The 22,756-nt window shown below is 42.1% G+C and overlaps 1 protein-coding gene across 1 annotated transcript; it reads left to right on the forward strand.

The window, feature by feature from the left end:
• The first annotated feature begins 1,856 nt into the window (after positions 1 to 1,856).
• Positions 1,857 to 9,398, forward strand: FGF16 (fibroblast growth factor 16). Its single transcript, XM_029931059.1, has 3 exons — positions 1,857 to 2,130; positions 7,706 to 7,809; positions 9,153 to 9,398. The coding sequence occupies exons 1-3, from the start codon at positions 1,857 to 1,859 to the stop codon at positions 9,396 to 9,398; spliced, it is 624 nt and encodes a 207-aa protein (XP_029786919.1).
• The last annotated feature ends 13,358 nt before the right edge of the window (positions 9,399 to 22,756 follow it).

A 22,756-nucleotide genomic window follows, 5' to 3' on the forward strand; every position in this document is an offset into this window, starting at 1 on the left:
AAAGTAAATCCCAGAGAGCCTGTCATTTCACCCATAAATACTCCAATAGGGACACCATCTTTTGCATTACTGTGTCTCTTACAAGAAGATCATTTTCATCTCTGCTCACTACTGGGAGAACATCAGAAGATAATTTCTGAGTACCTACTATGTGCCAGACCTTGTGCTTGGCTCAGGAGGTTCTGTCTGAGCAAAGGGGGCACAACAGAACCAAGCCACGATGTTCCAAACCAAGAATTGCTACAGTTCCAGACAGTGAACATGAGGTGCACGTGGAGCCCAGGATCGGGAACCAAATTATACTAACTGAATTGAACGGAATTGGCTTTCTCTCAGAGACCCAGAGTTCCAACTGGCCATGACACATAGGTTCTCCAGCTGCAAGGTGGAGGTGCGGTGGAGGTCTCCTGCGGGAGACTGGGAGGACAGCCAGAACCCGCTGAGGGTGCAAACTGCAAGCAACAATGCAGTTTAATAGACCCGCAGAACGCTGAGCGCCAGGGCTCGAGAGGGGCCCCAGGGTTCAGGTATGGGGCAGGGGTGCGGGGCGCTGTACAGGTTGGGCACCTCCTCCCCAGGTCTTCTCAATGCGGCTGGTTGCCCTAGACTGCCGCCAGTTCCTGCTCCAACTGTCGCTTTTCCTGACAGAACTTCTCCAAGGAGGGAACAGCACGGAGCAAGGAAACACCTGTTTCCAACAAGAAAAGAGGTGGGGGAAGTCCCCACCAGGCTTCCAATGACCTCTCATCGGGTTTGCTCTCGGGAGCCTTGTAAAAGCACGCTCAGAAAGCCAGTGCAGATCATTTTTCAAAAAGATCACTTTCTATTTCTTAGCCCCCCCCCACTTTTCCTAAACTGTACACGTCCCTTAAAAAAATATGTCTTCTTTCTTCGGTGGGGGTTCCCGCTCCTCCCAGACCCCTTAAAGACCCCGGCTTGGTGCTAGCAGGGACCGCTATCAGACCCATTCCCAAATTTTGCAACTTCACTCGCTTCCGTGTTTTTCACTTCCTCAGCCCCCGCCGACCTACAGGTGGGGAGTGCGACTGGGGATGGGCAACAGAACAAAGAAACCAGGGAGCCCCTGTCCCAGGCCAGGCGCCCGTTCTGCAGTTTTCGACCAGCCGGTGAACAAGAAGGGGTCAGGAACCACGTAAACCTCCAGCCTGGGTCTCAAGCCACTTTCCAAAGGCGAGAGGCCAGAGGACGCGTGGGAGGAGGAAACTGCCGCTGCGCAGCTGACAGACCTCCACGCCACAGGCCTGAGTGGTCGTGGGCGCCAACAGCCTCCACGCACTGGGCTCCGTTATTTCATCAGCAGTTTCAGAAAAAACTGCCAAAAACAGTTATGCCTCACTGCAATGTGTAGCTTTTTCCTGCCTTTTTTTTTTCATAATAAAAGAGGGAGTGAAGCTCGCTAGCTCTCTCCTCCCTCACCCCCTCCCTTCCAAAAGAGCCAAATGGATACGGGGGGGGGGGGGAACCCCACACACCAATCTCCGAGGGGAGGGGATGCCAGTGAGGTGTGGCTTGTATTTAAATATCCAATATGTCAATGTAAGGGGAGTGGGTATGTATATAAAGAGCCGTTTGCATCTGATAGCTCAACGAAACCAGCTATGAGAGGCCTAGGGAGATGGATGTGTAGGGGAAGCGAACACTTTTACTGAGTGCAAGGTTAGGAGCTCGTTGCCCCGCCGCTGAGAAGTTCCTTGGACGCGAACAGACGTCGGCTGCAGCTAGGCAGAGCGCGGAGCGAGCGAGGGAGCAAACAAGCGCCGCCGAGTCGCCCGCACTCGCTGAGGGGAGAGGTAGTTTGCTCCCCGCGGCCCCAGCTCGGCCTCGCGCACCCCGCCATGGCGGAGGTGGGGGGGGTCTTCGCCTCTTTGGACTGGGATCTGCACGGCTTCTCCTCGTCTCTGGGGAACGTGCCCTTAGCCGACTCTCCGGGTTTCCTGAACGAGCGCCTAGGCCAGATCGAGGGGAAGCTGCAGCGCGGCTCGCCCACAGACTTCGCCCACCTGAAGGGGATCCTTCGGCGCCGCCAGCTGTACTGCCGCACCGGCTTCCACTTGGAGATCTTCCCCAATGGCACCGTGCACGGCACCCGCCACGACCACAGCCGTTTCGGTGAGGACGCGGCCGGGAGGGACGGGAAGTGAGTGGACGGCTCTCTGAGCCGACCGATCGGGGCTCTGGTTTGGGACCCACGGGCCTCTAGGCCGGTGCCGTCCGGGCCCGTCGAGGCGGAAGACCGCCAGGGACGCGGGGCAGGCGGGATCGAATGGTGCAAACTTGAGCAGCGTGGCGTCAGGGCGCCTGGCACCCTCAGACGCTCTAGGGAGGAGGCGGGGGCGCCTTGAGGTGCGGCCTTTTCTTTTCCTCACTCCACCCTTCTTCCCTCCCGCATAGCGAGGGAATCATTCTGACGACGCTGAGCTTAGGATGAAAGCAGGTGGAGCGGGAGGAGGGTAGGAGCCCCATCCGAGGCCAGGGACCATGGCTGTAGCGCGGGGTCGAGCCTTGAGGGTTGTCGCTGCCGATTGTCTGGAGCAGAAGCCTTCGTGGGCTACGGACGTGTTGAGTGGGCGGTCCGTGCCGGAGTGGCTTTTGACTGACAGGGACTCGGCAGCCGTGGCACCTGCCTGCCTTTGGCTTGCTCTGACTGGGGTAGAGGCCAATCCCGGGAGCAAGGCATGAGCTGGGTGGTGGAGAAACTGGGAAACCCTCCCTCCGTCCACTGTGTAAGGGCACAGCCCTAGGTTAGCTTTTGCCTAGATATACCTCTAGACTCCTTGCCTCACAGGGAGGAAACGGTCCTGGGCCCAGTCCTGGGGGTACTCCCAGCCCCAGAAACAGGTGTCTCCTGGGCCCAGGACAGGAAATGTACAACCTCCATCCAGGATATTCTCTGCCCAATACCCCGCAGATTGTTTAAAGGGCACAGCTGACTGTCTGACATACAAAACATAATTAGTATAAACCTTGGTGTGGGATGGAGATCATTTGGTTTCAAGATAAATGTGTTCATTCCTCAGTAATTTGGCCATTTTTATTTTCAATTCCCTATTCGCTATTAAACCGTAATTCAGGTGCAGTGACAGCTACCTTTACTTGGGACTCCCATCCTCCAGTGCCCTATGGAACCTATGGCCCAAGTACACCTTCTATCCCTAAGCCAGTAAGAGTCTTTGCCTACCCTCAGGCATGATACCTATTCACTTGTTTATCCCATCCACACCCATTCCCCACAAACCTCCTCATACTCTTATTCCCCTGCCTTGCTAGAGCTGCATCTGGAGTGCACAGTAAAAGGAGATGGGGAGGCACAGAGGCCAGTTTCTGGGAAAAGCCAACTCTAGCAAACAACTTGGGGTTGGGGCTGGTCTTCCTTGCTAGGAGCAAGGAGAAACCCTAACGAGATTTATGTCATCTTGGAAAAAAAGTGCTCACGGAGCTGGAGTCCAGTGGGTCATGTGTGGGGTGGGAGTAATGGAGGGGTGCAGGTGCCTATATAACCTTGCAGCAGGTCCTCAAAGGGTGATAAGGTGGGGTCAGGGAAGAGGGAGTATTAACTTGGTTCCTTTCCTTTCCATCACTTGTGACTTTGGAGTTCCCTTTTGTTCCTCTTCAGAAGGAATGAGACTTCCACCCTGGCCTCAGAACCTTCCAAAGCCTCCCAGAAATGGCCTAAAGATATTGGGGTAGCCCATTCCTGATACATAAAAAGAGGAATCATAAAATGATGGAGAAATATAGGGTTGGGGGTAGCAGAGGTGGAGAAACTGTGACCTTGGCTTCCAGCAGCTAGTGTTTGTCTGACTCTGTGCCTAAGCTGAGCCCAATAACCTACCAGGTCAACATAAATTAGTAATAGGCTCTTGGGAAAAGTGGTCTTTAATTACCTCCCTAAGGACACATCTTGATTTCCTTTCATCTCTCAGGCCTGCTAAGGGTAAGTTTCAGGAGAAACCAAAGGAAATAAAGCTGGCAGGAGGAAGGGATGTTTTCATTGCTGCTTAACTGACTGCTTCATTTTTGGTTTTACCTTTTAAAATAACACTGCCTGAGACCACCTCTATACCACCTTTTCCCTTTCCACCTTTTCTGGCTTCCCGGCAGTTCCATGTATTTCCTGTAAAGGAAATGATAACTAGTCAAAGCTGTCTCTTTGTAACCTCCGCTGCCAACTTTCAAACACACATATACTCTTTCTCAGTTTAGCTTTTGGCAAAGAAAGAGGTGGCGTTTGAGTTTGCTAAGTCTCCTCCCTCCACATTTAAGTTAATCAGCCAGAGTATTCAATAAATCGAAACTTTAACATTCCATAAATGCTTTAGCAGTCAACATTCCAGCAGAGTAAAGTAGGCCAGACTTAAGATATAAAATATTATAGATTTCTGCTTGGGGGGAGGAGGTAGTCTCCAAAGGCCATGCAAAGTAAATAGCTATTTGTTGTAATTGGAGAGCAGGGCCCCCAAGGATTACCCTGGAATCCATGTGTTCAGAATGAGTCAGGCTGAGCCCAAGAGCAGCCAGGACTCCAAATAATAACCTGTTGGCATTATACTCTCCCCTCCCCCATTCCATTCTGCAATCAGTAGTCAGGAGTATTTCAACCTCTGCTTGGCTGGTGGCATTTACATGAGGTTCACAGGAATACTTAGATTCCTGAGGGGCACCTGTGGACTGGCAGAGCAGAGCTTGGGAGCCAGAGTGGAGGAGAGGCCCCCCCACCAGGTGTGATAGAGCAGGCTAATGCAGCTAGTTCTGGTTTTGAGCAATCTGGTTCTTTTTTGTCAAGATGCCAAAGCAGCACTGTCTTGGCCCTGAGGTCTGAAAGGATGGCTGAGGGAGCTCAAGTAAGTCATGGAACCAGATTCAATGACATGTTACCCAAACATCTAGCTAGGTTCTGAAGTGGTGGAGCTCAGGAAAGATCTGTTTTAACTGAGGCCATGGGGAAAAATATGTAAGAAGAGCCTGGAAATTGTCAAGAAAAGGCCAGAGGCTGAGATGGTCAACTCAAGATGAGGCAGAGTAGAGAGAGGTCCTGGCTTTTGAAAGGGGTGAGGGTACTGAAGACAAACATTGCCTACTTAATACTTTGCCTCAACACTTTGCTGTTAACACCCCTCTCCAAATGTAACTGAGAAAATGTGAAAATGGCTTGTTTTCCCTCTCCCTTTATGCTGGCTGGAATTCAGGAGGTTTAGGAATATCTGTTCCATCATCATGTGCCACTGGGTTCCCACAATTTGAATCTAACTAATAGGAAAATTGGCAGTGAAAATGATGCCCAAAGACAGCTGGGCAGGGATGATTCCAGCTGTTAGAGACCCCTGTTACTGGACAGAACCCAAGTGACTTCCTGTATGATCTGTCCTTTGGCATCAGGATTAACAGAGAGTTGGAGAAAAACTGTGGTGACTCAAATGGCCACACCTCTCGGGTTTCATGATTCGTTCTCACATCAGGTCTTGGATGGTGAGATCACAAGCTGCCCTCTGCTACTTAATGAGCTCAGGGTGGTAGAAACATGAGATACTTAGAGAATGAGGGAACTAATACTTGAAGCTCAGAAGTAATCTGTCTAAGCAAAGCAAATAACTGAAGGCTCCAGCAGGTTGGTATCCCTCAAAGTTTAGCACACAGAACTGAATCATGACCTGGTTTCTTGTTTCTTACCATACTGGCCACTCTCCTCTGAACACACTTCTGATTTTTCATAGACCTCTTTAAACACAGTAGAATTAAAAACAGTACACTCTGTGGTCTAAGTCAGAGCAGAGGGGGACTATCTCATCCCTTATGCCAGCTACTAGACCTCTGCCAGTGCCATCTTAGATCACACTAGCTTTTTTTTCACATTAGCTTTTTGATAAATTTTAATTTTCAAATGTGTCATCTTCTCAGCTGCACATCTTCTGGAAGTAGGGTAGGCAGTTTCCCTGTTTTCTTACAAGTCATTTATTAAAACGTTAAACAAGGCAGAACCAAAATCAGACACTTGTGGAATACAACTAAAGGTTTTGATCCATTAAATCACTTCCTCCTTAACCTCTTCTTGATACCAGCTATTTGCCCTTCTCTGCCTACCATCTTGTGTCAATGTCTTTTCCCAAAACTCCTTTCTTGTGCTATAAGAGATGCTAACAACCTGACTGATAGTAAAATGTAAAGGATTTCAATGTTAGTGTGCCTAGGTGGTTCAGTTGGTTGGGCATCTGACTCTTGATTTTGGCTCAGGTCATGATCCCAGGGTTGTGGTATAGAGCCCCATGTCAGGCTCCATGCTGAGCGTGGAGCCTGCTTAATATTCTCCCCCCCACCACCCGTTGACAGCCAAAGGCTACACTGAATGTTCTATACAACAGCAGCAGAACTTTTCACTTTCTTCAAATAGATCCAAGTGGGCCATGGAAATATGTGCCCTAAAGCTGCAACAGCTGCACACCCATCCAATAGTCCAAATCACTGGAGCTTTTCAGGAGACTTCCCACTGGAGTCTTGAATCTGATTTCAAAATTAATCGCTTAATTTTTAAAGTGTTTTTTAAGGAATCGGTTCCACTCCATATGTAGATTACACAGAATATTATTACCCTTAAGAATTGCATTTTTGGATATGAAAAACAGCCAGAATGAGCTCATTTCATAACTTTGGATGCCTCTGTGAGTCAATCATATAAAGTTTTGGTCTGTACATTGAAAAACATAGAGACAGAAACCTCAAAGAGGAATCTAGATGATTATATTTGTATCCACAGAACAACAAATTGTGCTATCTTAAGACAAAATTGTAAAGTCTTCAGCATCACCATGATTTCAGTTCTGGGTCCTTTTTTCTTCTTAGAAGTTGATTTCTTTTTTCCTCCTACTGCTGCTGGGTAAATGAAAACATTTTCAAATCCTCACCTCTAACCTTGTCAGCTAGAGGTATATTTCTGAATGTCTTCCAAACTTTCCCCTAAAAGTTGCAACATCTCAAATCAGTATCAAGTCAGTAGTACCTGCTAACTCTTGGCCATGGATGAACTTAAAATGCTAAAGAGAGAAGGATAAAATGGCAGGCTTATCAGCCTGGGGCTGCACTGGCTAAGAGCATTTTATAGGAGAAGGCTCTCACCAGGCCATATTTTGCCTTCTGCCATATGCAAGAAGAACAGACTTAGTGAGTGGCCTGTGTGGCTTTGTTAGAGTCAAGTACAGGCAGTTGACAGCCTCATGTGGCTTTAAGGACATGGGAACTAAAAGGGTGCAAAATGAATTCACCCTACAGGACAACAAGGTGATGATGCATGCTCTAGGGAGGAGGGAAGTGACTTTGGGAACATACAGAAATCTAGCCACATTCTTCCATTAAGAAAGCTACCCTCCCATTTCTTTAAATGTTGGTACTTAACAGTAATAGTACCTGGTAATTTTGGAGCTTTTGTATCCAAAGTCTTCTCATGTATCTAAGAGTGTTGAGTAAGAGATTGTTCCACCCACCTTACATATGGAAAAACTGAGGCCCAGAGAGACTCAGTATTTTTTCTGAGGTTGCATTCTTGATACACAAGATGATTTCATGGGGTAACTCATTAAAGGCATACAGGGCTGGCTTCCAGTTGGGTATAGATGACTGGTAGCTCATGTCACCTGAATAGCTTTCTCTTGGCTTGATGTCAGTAATGGAAATGGCAGTCACTTTTTTGCTCTAGGAATCCTGGAGTTTATCAGCCTGGCTGTGGGGTTGATCAGCATCCGGGGAGTGGATTCTGGCTTATACTTAGGAATGAACGAGCGAGGAGAACTATATGGGTCGGTAAGTTTAAGGTTTTCTTTTCATCAGAGGCTATTAACACCAGTGTTTGGGCTATGTAAGGCAAAAGTATAAAAATATTTATCTAGCACTTGAAATACTTCTGTCAACTGTGAAGGATTAGTGTCTTCTAATTGATTCTTGGCTGCTCAGGATCTTGCTATATAACACTTTCACTCATTCAGTTTCCATCAAAACATAAGCTTTTCTGTGGTACATTTGCTTTCACCATTTCCATTAGACAGCCAGCTAGTCTGATGATAATAGTAAGCTGTGCTGGTTTGTCAATAGATGGTAAGGGTTTGGGGCATTTACTCCCCTGAGGAGCACCTCTGAATTTTAATGGGTGCCTATAGGAGTAGCAGACTAGCTGACACAAAAATAGGCATTGAAAGAACTGCCCTTCAGATTGAGATTCTGAGATTAAAAACACAGTCCCTGATTTCCAGACTGCTTCAGCTGAATCCCAGAGGCCAAATGAAACAAACAAACAAATGTGAGGTTTTCCCAGTCTAGTGACAGCCCTAAGTCCCCAGCTAGGACAGGGCTGGCTGCAATACATGTTCTCCATTCTAGCCCAGAGCTGGGGAATGGTGAGTGACTTTGCTGACTTTAACCCTTTCAAGGGATCCCAACTCCAGGGTTTGGCTTTTAAGCCACATAGCACACTTTCTGGCTGCCTGCACCCCATGAAAGCAGAGCACATTTTTCCCTGACACCTAAGAGATAGGCCTGTCCCCAGCACTTGGTATCGGCAAACCCAGCAAGTAATATGCCAGCTTGATTAAGTGTGAGAAGGGACAGAGGTAAGAGACCTGCCTCAGGAGCTGCTAGCTAGAAGTAGCCAGATTGGAGGAACTTTTCAAGAAGATCTTTTCTGAGCTTTTCAACTGACAGCCCTGAGGCCCTTCATTAGGAGAGATCACAACTCACCTCCCATGGAGCTTTATATAGATCCAAGGCCTTTGTCTGCTAGTTGACATGGTTGTCTTTAATCTCAATGGATTTGACAGTATTTTCCCTAAGTAGGTAGAAAACTCAGGTGCCAGAGGAGCATTGGAAGGCCATAGCAGAATTCTCAGGCTCAAAGATCCCAGTGAGACCATCTCCTTCGGTCTACTACCTTTAGGAAAGATCTCATCTAAAACATTTCAGTGTGGTTCATGAAAGAAGATGAAGGCAATAAGGACAGGACTGTTTTGTGCTATTTGTAAAGAAAATGCCTCAGGAATACTGGGAGATAAGACTGAAATTTTTAAATGTCAATGTGCTATTGATATTTCAGCAAGCTGGGATGGGAAAAATAGACCTATAATAGGCTTTGCTTTATTTTCTCACCCTCACAGAAGAAACTCACACGTGAATGTGTTTTCCGGGAACAGTTTGAAGAAAACTGGTACAACACCTATGCTTCAACCTTGTACAAACACTTGGACTCGGAGAGACAGTATTATGTGGCCTTGAATAAAGACGGCTCACCCCGGGAAGGATACAGGACTAAACGACACCAGAAATTCACTCACTTTTTGCCCAGGCCAGTAGATCCTTCTAAGTTGCCTTCCATGTCCAGAGACCTCTTCCGCTATAGGTAATGGACCTAGTGTGACCTCTGTGACTCCTGTACTCTAGGACCACAGTTGTCTCTGCAGGCACTATACTCCTAGCTTTTCAGTCCTCTCCTATCAATTTAGATAACAGAGAAGCACTTACTGTTCAATTCAACCCAGCTGTTCCCTTGTTCAAAGTGTATATCAAAGTTGAGTTATTTGGGGGAGGGATGTGGGGGGGTGGGGGTGGGCTACAGGGAATCTTGTATGTACTTTTTCCTTTACTCATGTTTTTTCCCCCGAGGTGGCATGAGAAAGAATGGGGGCCCCTGCCCAGGGCCAGGAGTATCTTGCCCCACAATCCACCCAAATATTTTGACAATGGGTAAATGAAAGACCAAGGAATCTGCCATAGATACTACATACAGAGCTTTGGGAAAGCCTCATTAAAATCCTTGGTGCAGGTCATCCCTGCCATTGGCTCTGTAGATTTCTCATCTGTCCTGACATGCAGGTTTCCTGCCATTGGAAGTGGGAGATGGGGTGTGTTGTGAGAAAATGATATTAAAATGTAAGCATGGATACTGTGCATAAGGACAAACTATTTATGAAATGTATATGCTATTTATTTTATATATTTATTTATTTCAAAATAATTTTATTTTTAATGAGAGATGCTATGACTGGATTTTCATCAGAAAGAATAAGGTCCTACTGAAACAGGATAAATGAGTTATTAAAGGCTTTTATTGGCAATAAAATTTTATATTGTAACCATTGTCTATAATTCTATTGAGTTATATATTTAGTAGGATTAGATTGGTTACCTTCTTTCTCTCCAACTTAGAGTCTCCTGATGTCAGCATCATGCTGCCTAGCCTAGATGACTTATCACCAATAATGCTCGCACTGTTTAGGGGCTTTATCTGAAGTCCTTTCAGGTTCTATGAATTTAAACTTAGTGATGAATCAAAGCTTCAGGAAGGCCTGGACCAATAGCTCTTACAGAAGCTCCTATTTGTGCGTAGGACAAGACGTACGTGAACCCTCCTTTGGGATTTGGTTAAGCCTCAATTCCTGAAGGCCAGAAACCCTAATGGGTGGCTTCTTACTTTAGATAGGAAGATGAAGTGATTCAAAATAAACAACAATCAGTAGGGACACCTATTGGTTTTGAACCAGTCAACGTCCCTTCTAGAAGTGTTTTTCCACTCCCTCTCCAGTCCACACCCCATCCCCTGCCAGTGCTTCTAGAGAGTTCTGAGAAGCTGTTAACACACTTGCCTAAAGAGGTGGTTCTCAGAATATATGGTCTCTTGACCAGTAGCAACAGCTACGAAACTGTTAGAAATGTAAATTATCAGGACCTATCCTAGACCTACTAAATCAGAAACTCTGGGGTGTGGGGCCTAACAAACTGCATGTTTACAGGCATTCCAGTGGATTCCTTTGCAGGATAAATTTTAAAACCTACTGCCCTAAAGGAATGGTTTTCAAAAAGAGTTCTTTTTGCAACTAAATGGCTTATAAATAAAGTTTTAGGATAATTTTAGTCCATAAAACAAAAGTACAATTGCTCTAGTTCGACTGGAGATGGCATTCCTAGAACTCCTTCTTCTCTAGAGCAGCCTCTGATATATTTTGGTTTAAAATATCTGACCTCTTTACTAATATTTACTGATGTAGGAGCATAGGGTTATTTGAATTTTTGAGTCAAATGCTGTCAGGATAAAACAGACAAGAGAATAAAGGTCTCATTGCATACTCAGGTACCATGAAGGACTAGTGGGAAAAGGTTTTGGGCTTATGTTACTTCCCTGATGCTCCTCAGTCACACCATGTAGGCATCTACTATTTTTCCCCCAACTCATTGTAGAGAGGAAACAAATAATTAGGTAGTAGTTCACATAAACATAAAAAAGTCTAAAAGCTCATCCAAATCCAGGTACCCAATAGAGAAATCACACATAGGAGAATATATACATGAGATAGCAAATAAGATTATATGATAAAAAGTGCTAAGTTGCGTGATTATGTATGGTCATAGATTAGAATGCTCACCAATGTGTCCAGCTAGGTGAAGATCTCACAGGGCTAGGGTGAGTAGGCAGAGTTTCCTGAAAGGGGTAATGCCACCTGTGAAGAACCAACAGAACTTGGAGAGGCAAAGAGGCTGATGGCAATGTCTGTATTAAGCTGCAGGGAAGAGACGCCACCTCTAGAGGTCTCTAGGCTAAGGATAAAAATCAGCTGTGTGACATTTTTTATCACATTTTTAATGAGCATCACATTTTTATTTTAAACCAAAATTTAACCTATGTTATCTATGGTCAACTACCTATAACTTTTGATACACAGCCACAACTTCTGAGGACTTGTAAGATAAAAGAAATCTATTTTAACCAATAGGAAGCTGGCACTTCCCTGTGAGTAGTGCCAACCATTACTCTAGTAAGGCACGTGACATGAGCCTGGCAAGGCCATAAGCACAATAATACAGGGCAGGATTACAAGGAAAATGCCACTGTAATAAAAAAGAGAAAGACTCTATACCTTAGGGTCAGGCCTTACCATTTTCCTCTGGGTGTAAGTACAGAGGGAAAGACTAAAAGAATGATGTAGGGTCCCAGGGCCCAGGAGGAGGTCATAGGGGAGGTACTCATTAGGAGTAACAATGAATGGGGCACATAGCCAGAAAATGTCAATGGGCAGCTATTCTCATTTTCAAAAAGATGGGAAAGGTAAATTCTGGACATGGAAATGTAAGATGGATAAACTAGTACCTTTAGATCATTTGGCAGCTGATTGGCACCATACACCTAAAGTGCAAAAGTTATTGTTTTTTGCCAATCTGAGGGAATTTTAGAGTAGTAAACTCTGGACCTCTGGTGTTGGATGAAAATATGCTTAGAGACCATTTCTAATTTATCTTTGCATCCCTTCCCAGTTTTTAGGGGTATTACTGGAACAAAACTCTTAGGAAATGTTTGTTTAAATAGACACACGATTGGTTTAAATAATGAATGTGTAAATGAAAGAATGGACAAAGATATAGATACCTTTTGTAAATATATATATGATACAAATGCTGGGCTAGAGAGAATAAATACATTATATAACAGAATCATCTGAACTGTTACGTTCTGAGTATACTTAAGTAGGCACAAAGACAAACTACAGTGTGTCTCAGGAAAGATAGTGAATTCTCCATCACTGGAAATGTTTAAGAAAAAACTAGACAATCTATTGACAAGCATATGGTATCATTTAAAGGGATTAAGGTGAACATAGGACTAAAATGGCAGAATGTGTCATTAGTTTATGAATCCTATATTCTGTGGAACCCCAAGATTTCTTCCAAGCACCAATAGTATCCAAGAAAGAATATATAAGACCTAGCTATTCCAGGCAAAAAAAATACATCACCATACTTGGGGTTCACAAGGTCCTTAAAGGTCCATGAAAGTTTCCCTGAGACTGAACTTTCACAATAGTATGCCAATTTTTATATGTATGTACATTTGGTCTTTCATTGGTTCTCAAAGTTTCTTCCAAAATGTTACAAACAACTACTCTAGGAGTTTCCACAGCCTCAAAGCATCTGATATAACAAATGGTTGTCACTGTGACCCTATGTGAAAAACCTCGACAGAGGCTTTGGGTTTTTTATTTTAAAGATGTAGATTTTATGTATGAAACCTATCCTCTAAGAGATGGTGACAAGGAGGTGGAAGTGAGGAAAGGGAATACCAGGGATGAGTTTACTGCTCAGAGGTTCTGAAAAAAAATCTGTCTTTCCCCAACACTTTAAGAACAGGGATCTGTTGTGAAGGAGTGTGGAAGATGAGGGAGAAGGGGACCAGAAAGAAGAGAGCCTCTCCTTTGAAACAAAATGTTCCCCCATCTGTCATTTAATTCCCTTGCTCAACAGAAGAATCAGAACATAATTTAGTTTGTCATTCCTAGAGGTCCCTCTGGTCTCAAGAGAAAATGGAAGGTCTAATAGGTCTCTCTACACCAGGACTCTGGTGGCAATTTCAAAGATACCCAATTATCTCCTTAATCCTCAATAGTCTCTCTCCACTCCTCCATTCCAGCATAGGCTGCTCCCCCTCTGCATCAGTTTCCAATTTCCAGACAAGTTATGGCATCAGCCCTTTTCTTTATCATCAGCAATGAAGCAAAAGACACAGATAGCATGTTCCTTAGATCCTGGAGTCAGACCAACCTTGTTTTACATCCAGATTCCTTAACTTCCTAACTCTTTGACCCCTAATTCATTCATTCACTCATTCATTCATTCATTCATTCATGTGACAGGTATTTATTGAGTACTTATTATGTCTTTAAAGATATAGAGTAAGGCAGCCATTTGTCTCCTCATGACATGATCTAGTCAGGAAGACAGATATAAACAAATAAGCTTACGTATAGTAATATGTGTTATAAAGAAAGAGAACAAGGTACTAAAAGAGTGTATATTAGGGAGATGTACCTGTTAAAGGAGTTGGGGAAGGCTTCCTAAAAAGCCAATGCTTAGGGTGAGCCCTGAAGGGTGAGTAGGAGTTAGCTTAGTTGGGGGTAGGAATAGCTTTACATGCAGAGAGAATAGTAATATATAAAAGTCCAGAGTCAGGAAGGAGTTAAGCATGATCAAAAAACTGTAAGAAACTAGTATGGCTGAATTGTAGTAAGCCACAGTGTGTTCACCAATAAGATAGGGATGATCATTAGGACGTACCTGAAGGGCTGTTGCTGTGAAGATTAATTTATAATAATTTATGAAAAGCATAAAGTGCTTAGCACAGTACTTGGTGCATAGTAAGCACTTGATAAATGTTAACTATTGTTATTACTTTTAATTCATTAGTTATTAGTATTGTTATTAATTCAAAGACACATCTATGAATGCCTTATTCATATGCATCACTCCATCCCTTCTCCTGTATGTATGATTCTGCTGGGATTTTACAAAGGACAGGTTCCAGAAAGCAAGGTGGTACATAGGATAGTCATGCCATACGAATGCTGACCTCTTACTAAGAACATATCATGAGACCACCCACTTGGAAACTCCATCTTTGAATGTACCTGGTATGAAGTAAACCAACAGAATCTCTCCGCACTCACCCAACTTCATTTTTAGTTATATTTTAGAAGTGCATCCTAGGGTCCCAGGATTTTCCTTTCTCTAGGCTCCTATACCACACCATGAGCAGTGTCACCTGAGTCTTAGATATCCAGAAACCCTCAACTTCATTTCTCTTCCTTATAGTTGTGTTCTCTGAGCCCCAACTCAGTCCCCTTTAATGTTCCACACACTAGACTCCCTGTTGGCAGATGCATGTTTGCCTTGTTGGTTTCCAATTTCCCTATATTTCACCAGTTGCAAATGCTCTAAGTTTCCAAAACCAATCACACCATACTAACCTCACCTAACACTATAGCCTATAGATTTTTCCAAGCATCCCTATTAGGCTATTATACCACACCCTATCGGCCTCAGGAACTCTCCTACAACATAAACCCATGGTATAACGTACTCAATGTAAAATCTGAATATCATGTATATATCTAGCTAGTTCCAGGGCAACTTAGCACCCACCCCAAGCCTCATCCAACAATAAAGTGCCCACTTTCTATGGGGCACCTGGATGACTCAGCTGCTTAAGAGTCTGACTCTTGATTTTGGATCAGGTCATGAGCTCACTGTTCATTAGATTGAGCTCCACGCCAGGCTCTACACTGGCAGCACAGAGCTTACTTGAGATTCTCTCTCCCTCTGCCTCCCCTCCTTTCTCTCTCTCAAAATAAATAAAAAGACATTTAAAAATATATAAAATGACCATTTTCTCTACTTCTGTTCCTGGATTGCCAACATTACTCAAGAAAGTTATGAAAATTGGGTCATTACATGGCTCCACTACAAATACAGTCTTGTCAACTTCAAATGGACCAGCCTTTTGTGCTTGACAATCCTTTTATTCATTTAGTTTTGATTCTGTCTGGCAGTCACCATAGTTCATCATAAAAATTCCTAAGTTTAAACACTTCTATATTGGCTCAGTGTTACCCAAACTCTGTTCAGTAATTGGCATGGTTGTTTAAAAATACAGACTCCTGGGCTCCTAAATCAGAATTTCCAACTGAGATCTTGATTATCTTTATCAGTGGTTCTCAAACTTTTTTTCCTGAGGAATCCTTACACTTAAAAATTATTGAGAACCTCCAAGAGCTTTTGTTTATGTGAGTTAAGGCTATTGGTATTTACCATATTACAAACTCAAATAAGTTTTTATTTTCAAAATTTTTGTTATCTAATAATTTATTTAAAATAACAAATCCATTAATATCAATATAAATGGTGTTTTAATGAAAAATAACTATATTCTAAAAAAATCAATGAGTGGTATTATTTTCCAAACCTCTTTGATATCTCCCTTAATAGAAGACAGTTGGATTTTTTAAAATTTATTTATTTATTTTGAGAGCGTTCGAGAGACAGCATGAGCAGGAGAGGGGCAGAGAGAGAGAGGGAAAGAGTGAGAATACTGATAGCACAGAGCCTGATGCAGGGCTTGATCTGACAAACTGTGAAATCATGACTTGAGCCCAAATTAGGAGTTTGTGGCTTAACCAACTGAGCCACCCAGATGCTCCAACAGCTGGATTCTTATATCTGCTTCTGCATTCAATCTGTTGCTATATGCTCTTCTGACTAAAGTATAGGAAGAAAATTTGGCTTCTCCTTGAAGGATAATTAGAAAAGGAAGGAACCTGGGGTGCCTGGGTGGCTCAGTCAGTTAAGCATCCAACTCTTGATCTCAGGGTCTTGAATTCAAGTTCCACACTGGGCTACACACTGAGTGTGAAGCGTATTTAAAAGGAAGGAATCCATAAACCACACCCCAGACCAAAAACTTTGAGTGAGAATCACTGATCTGCACATTTAACAAGTTCCCATGTATTTATATAATTATTACTATTTTTTCATTTTAGAGAGAGAACGTGAGCATGGGAGAAGGGAAGAGGGAGGAGAGAGAGAATCCCAAGCAGCCTCCATTCTCAGCACGGTGCTGACTTGGGGCTCGATCCCACGACCCTGGGATCATGACCTGACCTAAAATAGAGTCAGACGCTCAACCAACAGTCACCCAGGTGTCTCCCCCAAGCAATTCTGATCATGACAGTAGGTAGTAAACATCGTATTAGTTCATGTAAAACAATATAAATCTTCATTTGTCTCCAGTTCTCAAATCCAGCATGTTCTGGATCAGGCACTCTCTGGTCTTGGTAGATGAAACCTCCCTCAACGTTTTACTAAGACCCAAGCCATCAAATTGTTGCTTCCAATCAATAATTTTTTGGCATATTCAGTTTTGTTCTTTCTCTTTTCTTTTCTTTTTATTTTTTGATGTTTATTTGGTTTTGAGAGAGAGAAACAGAGAGACAGAGAGAGACAGAGTGTGAGTATGAGAGGGACAAAGAGAGAGGGAGACACAGAATCTGAAACAGGCTCCAGGTTCTGAGCTGTCAGCACAGAGCCCGACATGGGGCTCGAACTCAAGAACAATGATATCATGCATGACCTGAGCCAAGGTCAGACACTTAACAGACTGACCCATCCAGGTGCCTGCTTGCTGTTTTCTTTTAAAGAGAACTTTAAAATTTTACTGTGGTACAATATATAAAACAAAATTTGATATTTTAACCATTTTTAAGTGTATAATTCAGTAACGTTAATCACATTCACAATGTTGTACAGCCATCACCACTATCTACCTGCAAAACTTTTCATCACCCCAAACAAAAATTCTGAAACCATTACGAAGTAACTTCCCATTACTTCCTCCTCTCAGCCCCTGGTAACTATTAATCTACTTTGTCTCTATGAATTTTCCTTTTCTGAACATTTAATATATGGTCTCTTGTGACTGCCTTCTTTCATGTAGCTTTATGTTTTGAAGCTTCATGCATATTGTAGAATGTATCAGTACTGTATTTCTTTTTACTGCTGAATAGTATTTCATTGTATACCATATTTTGTTTATCTATTCATCAGTTAATGGACATTTTGATTGTTTTCATTTTGAGGCCATTGTGAATAATGCTACTATTAACAATTGTGTACAAGTCTTTGTGTAAACACATGTTTGCATTGCTTTTGGATATATACCAAGGAGCAGAGTTGCTCCTTTATGATCATCTATTTCAGAAACAACCAAACATTTTTTTCAAAGAGATTATATCATGTTACATTCCCACTAGCAATATATGAGGGATCCAATTTATTCACATTCTTACTATCATCTGTTATTTTCCAACTTTTTTATTGTAGTCAACCTAGTGGGTGTGAAGTGGTATCTCACTATAGTTTTGATTTGCATTTTCCTGATGACTAATGATGTTGAGCACTTTTTCATGTGCTTATTGGTCATTTGTATATCTTCCTTGGAGAAATGTCTGTTTTGATTCTCTGTCCCCTTTTTAACTGGGTTGTCTTTTTATTAATGAGTAATAAGATTCCTTTATATATTCTGGACACTACTATATGGTGTGAGGTAGATGTTTTATGCCCAGATGTTTTAGCATTAGCATCATTTGCTAAAAGAAAAACAAAAACAAAAACACACACACACAAACAAAAAACAGACTATATTTTCCCCATTTAATAGGCTTGTCATTCTTATTGATAATTATTTGATCATAGAGGTATGGGTTTCCTTCTGCATACTCAACTCTAAACATTGATCTATAGGTCCATCCTTGTGCTAGTATGACACAGTCATGATTACTATAGATTTGTAGTAAGTTTTGAACCAGGATGTGGGAGTCTCCAGCTTTGTTCTTTTCAAGACTGTTTTAGCTATTTTTGATCACTTGCAATTCCATTTGAATTTTAGGATTAGTTTGTCAGTTTATACAAAGAAGCCATCTGGGTTTTGGTAGAGATTACATTGAATCTATAGATCAATTTTGGTAGTATTGGCATTTTAACAATATTAAGTTTTCCAGTCCCTGAGCATAGGATGTCTTTCCATTTATTTAGTTTTCCTTCAATTTCTTTCTAGCAAGTTTTAGATTCATTTTTCCTTTTCTCCTCTTTCAGAGAGTATTCCTTTTTCTATGAAAGCTGTGTTCTTTCTTTGTCCATTTAATCCCAACTCCTCCACACAGCCTGTCTTTGGAACATGTCTAAATTTCTCTAGTTCTTGAAGAACTTCCTAAACGTACAAGTAAAAGATGAAACTATTAAGTAAAATCTCAAGAAGTTTGTAAAGTCCTAAATATAAAAATATTAATAAAATTAATAAAATTAAAGGTAAAAAAAAATCCTAGGGAAACATTTTTCACAGAATATAAAAAGTTATTCTTAAATATACTGAGTATAAGATCCTCACAAATACATAATAAAAACACCAAACCCCAATAGCATATGGCCAAAGAACACAGGCAATTCACAAAAGAAGATATACAACTTGCAAAAAACATAAGCAAAATACTTGAACCTCAAAAGTAATTAGTGAAATGTAAAACAATGAAGTGTTTTTTTCTTATTATACTAACAAAGTCTTTAAAATTAGGATAATATTCAATCCCCCATCACAATGAAGGTGCAGAGAACCAGGCCCAATCATATACTGCTATGTGGACAATACTGATGTTGTAACTTGATAATATAAATCAAGAACTTTACAAATGTTCATGTGTTTTTTAAAATTTTTAATGTTTTATTTTTATTTGAGAGAGAGAGAGAGAGAGAGAGAGAGAGAGAGAGAGAGAGAGTGTGTGTGTGTGTGTGTGTGTGTGTGTGTGTGTGTGTGTGACCAGGGAAGGGTCAGAGAGAGGGAGACAGAATCCAAAGCAGGCTCCAGACTCTAAGCTCGCTATCAGCACAGAGCTCGATGCGGGACTCAAACCCACGAACCGTGGGATCATGAGCTGAGCCGAATTTGGACGCTTAACCGACTGAGCCACCCAGGTGCCCCTGCTCATGCCTTTTGATCCAGTAAAACCACTTCTAATAATTCAAAATCTATACACAAACTCATTGCGACCTTATGTATAAAAGCAAAAAAAAAAAAAAACCCACACAACCTGACTTTCCAACAGCAGAAGAATTACTATATGTTATGGTACATTGCTATGATTATGCAATACATTTAAAATGAGGTTGATGACATCACTACTCATCAGGGAAATGCAAATCAAAACCACAATGAGACATCATCATACATAGGCCAGAAGGTCTTGAATCAAAACCAAAAGAAACAAGTGCTGGAAAAAAAGCAACCCTCATGCACTGTTGGTAGGAATGCAAACTGATACAGCCACTGTGGAAAACAGTATGGAGGCTCCTCAAAAAATTAAAATGGAACTACCATATCATCCAGTAATTGCCCTACTGAGTATTTATCCAAACAATATGAAAACACTAATTCAAAAGGATATGTGCACTCTTACATTTATTACAGCATTATTTATAATAGCTAAATTGTGGAAGCAGCCATGAAATGATAAACACACACACACACACACACACACACACACACACACACACACACACAAACACAATGGAATATTATTCAGCTATAAAAAATAAACTCTTGCCATTTGCAGTAACATGGATGGATCCAGAAAGTATACTGCTAAGCAAAATTTGTCAGTCACAGTAAGATAAATACCTTATGATTTCACTCATATGTGGAATCTAAGAAACAATACAAATGCATGAAGAAAAAAAAAAAGAGACAATCCAAGAAAAAACTGATGGTTACCAGAATGGAGATGTGTGTAGAAGAGGTGAAACAGGTGAAGGGGATTAAGAGTACACTTAACTTGATGAGCACTGAGTAAGATACAGAATTGTTGAGTCACTATATTGTACACCTGTAGCTAATTTAACACTATATGTTAACTCTACTGGAATGAGAAAGAAAAAGAAAGGAAGGAAAGGAGAGAGAGAGAGAGAGAGAGAGAGAGAGAGAGAGAGAGGGAGAGAGGGAGGGAGGGAGGGAAGGAGGGAGGAAGAAGAAAGGAAGGAAGGAGTGGAATAGGGAAGATGGTGGACTAAGAGTACCCTAACTTCACCCTGTCCCACATTTACAACTAGATATCACTCATATCCATGTAAGTAAACCAGAGAGTGATTCAAAGACTTAAAGAACAAGGGCATTTGGATGGCTCAGTGGGTTAAGTGTCTGACTTTGGCTCAGGTCATGATCTTGCAGCTCATGGGTTCGAGCCCCTTGTAAGGCTCTGTACTGACAGCCCAGAGCCTGGAACCTGTTTCAGATTCTGTGTCTCCCTCTCTCTCTGTGCCTCCTTCACTCATATTCTCTCTCTCTCTCTCTCTCTCTCTCTCTCTCTCTCTCTCTCTCTCTCTCTCTCTCAAATAAATAAAACATTAAAAAAAGAACAAACTCCACAACTAAATGTAAAGAAGTCATATCTGAGAGGTTAGGAAGGGTAGAAACAGTGGACATGAGCTTCCTGTAGGAGGGAGGGAGCTGAAGTTACAAAGAGGGGAAGGAATTGGTTTCTCTCACCAGGGAACCCACATACAGAAGATGAATCTCTGTAATATCTGGCTTTGAAAACCAGAGGGGCTGCATTCTGTGAAATTGTATAACCAGCAGGACTTGGAGCATAGAGCTTTAAAAATCAGCTGACTCAGCACTGGGCAAGCCCATAGCGTGAGATTAAAAAGATGGCTGGCCTCAGAGAGGCAACATAAAAACAGCAGTTTTCAAACACTTGGAACAAAAGGGAAGAAGATCTGTTTACACTGATTTTAGAATGTGTTGAGGGATTTCTCCAGGAATAAAGGAGATGGCAGGTGCCAATTTCCTCCCCAACTCCCCACCATAAACACAGAGCCACCTGTCAGGGGCAGCACTGCACAGATACTTGCTATCTAACCTGTTAGCAGTGCACACCATACATACATTCTCCTGAGTGAGGACTTGCCCACTCCAAGACAACTGGCCTCGGCCCTGGGATAACCACAAATTTTGCTAACACCCCCACCCTGCTACCAGCCCTCCTGTGGTCACACCTCCTCAGAGCCAGCCGGCCTGGGTCTCACTAACACCACAGAGAACAAGCACAACCTCAACAAGCAGAGAATCAGTGCAGACATCTAGACCGAAAGAAAAAGCAAATGAGACACAACAGAAGGATGCAAGCAACACGTATAGGAGACTACAATGAAATGCCAGTATCTGATAAACAGAGGACACTGCACTGAAGGGCACTATAGGAACTCTTCCTCATAAAGCCACTACTTTTAAGAGTAGAAGACTTAGCTGACTTTCCTAACACAGAGAAACAGACAGATGTAGACAAAATGAGGACACAGATAAAAATGTGCCAAATAAAAGAGCAGAACAAAATCACAACAGGACTTCTAAGAAAAACAGAAATAATATGCCTGATAGATAATTTAAAGTAGTGATCATAAAGATATTTACTGGACTTCAGGAAAGGGAGGACATCAGTGAGACTATTAACAAAGAGATTAAAAATAACATTATAGATGAAGAACTCAATAAAATGAAATAAAAAATATAATATATGCAATACACAGTAGGCTATACAAAGCAGAGGAACTTAAGTGACCTAGAGGATAGAATAATGGAAAGCACTAAGATGAACAGGTGAGAGACAAATATGGCATAATTAAACATCAAGTGTAATAACATTTGCATTACAGGGATCCCAGAAGGGAAAAAAAATAAAAGAGGACAGAAAATATATTAGAAGAAATAATAGTGGGTGTGGGGGATGGGTTAAATAGGTGATGGGGATTAAGGAGTGCACTTCTGATGAGCACTGGGTGATGTATGGAATTGTTGAATCACTATGTTGTACACCTGTAACTAGTATAACACTATATGTTAACTAACTGGAAGTAACTAACGAAGTAAAATAAAAGCTTAAAAATTAAAAATAAATAATAAATAATAAATAAAAAGAAATAATAGCTGAAAACTTTCTGAATCTGGGAGGGAAACATAGATCCAGATTCAGGAGCCACAGAGATCCCCAAACAAATTCAACTCAAGGAAGTCCACACCAAGACACATCGTAATTATTGATCTAGCTTTAAGAAAAGCAAGCAGTTAGTAGTGCTTAAGAAAAATTGATTCAGTATCAAATGGAGAGTTGATACCTGTCACAACACAGCATTTTATATACTGCTAAGTGAAATTGCAATACAATCTAAGTTTATTCTGGGAGTGTTTGCCATATCATTGGATTTAATGAAATGTTTAGAGGTGCAGTAGGCATGACTTTGAGTAGATAATGAAAGAAAATGCAAAATGCTTATTGACTCATGACGTGGTTTCATCTTAGCTTGGGCAAATCATGCAGTATTTAATACATAGTAGCAGAATATT

The sequence above is a fragment of the Suricata suricatta genome, chromosome X (genome assembly GCF_006229205.1).
Source record: "Suricata suricatta isolate VVHF042 chromosome X, meerkat_22Aug2017_6uvM2_HiC, whole genome shotgun sequence".
NCBI classification, from domain to species: domain Eukaryota; kingdom Metazoa; phylum Chordata; class Mammalia; order Carnivora; family Herpestidae; genus Suricata; species Suricata suricatta.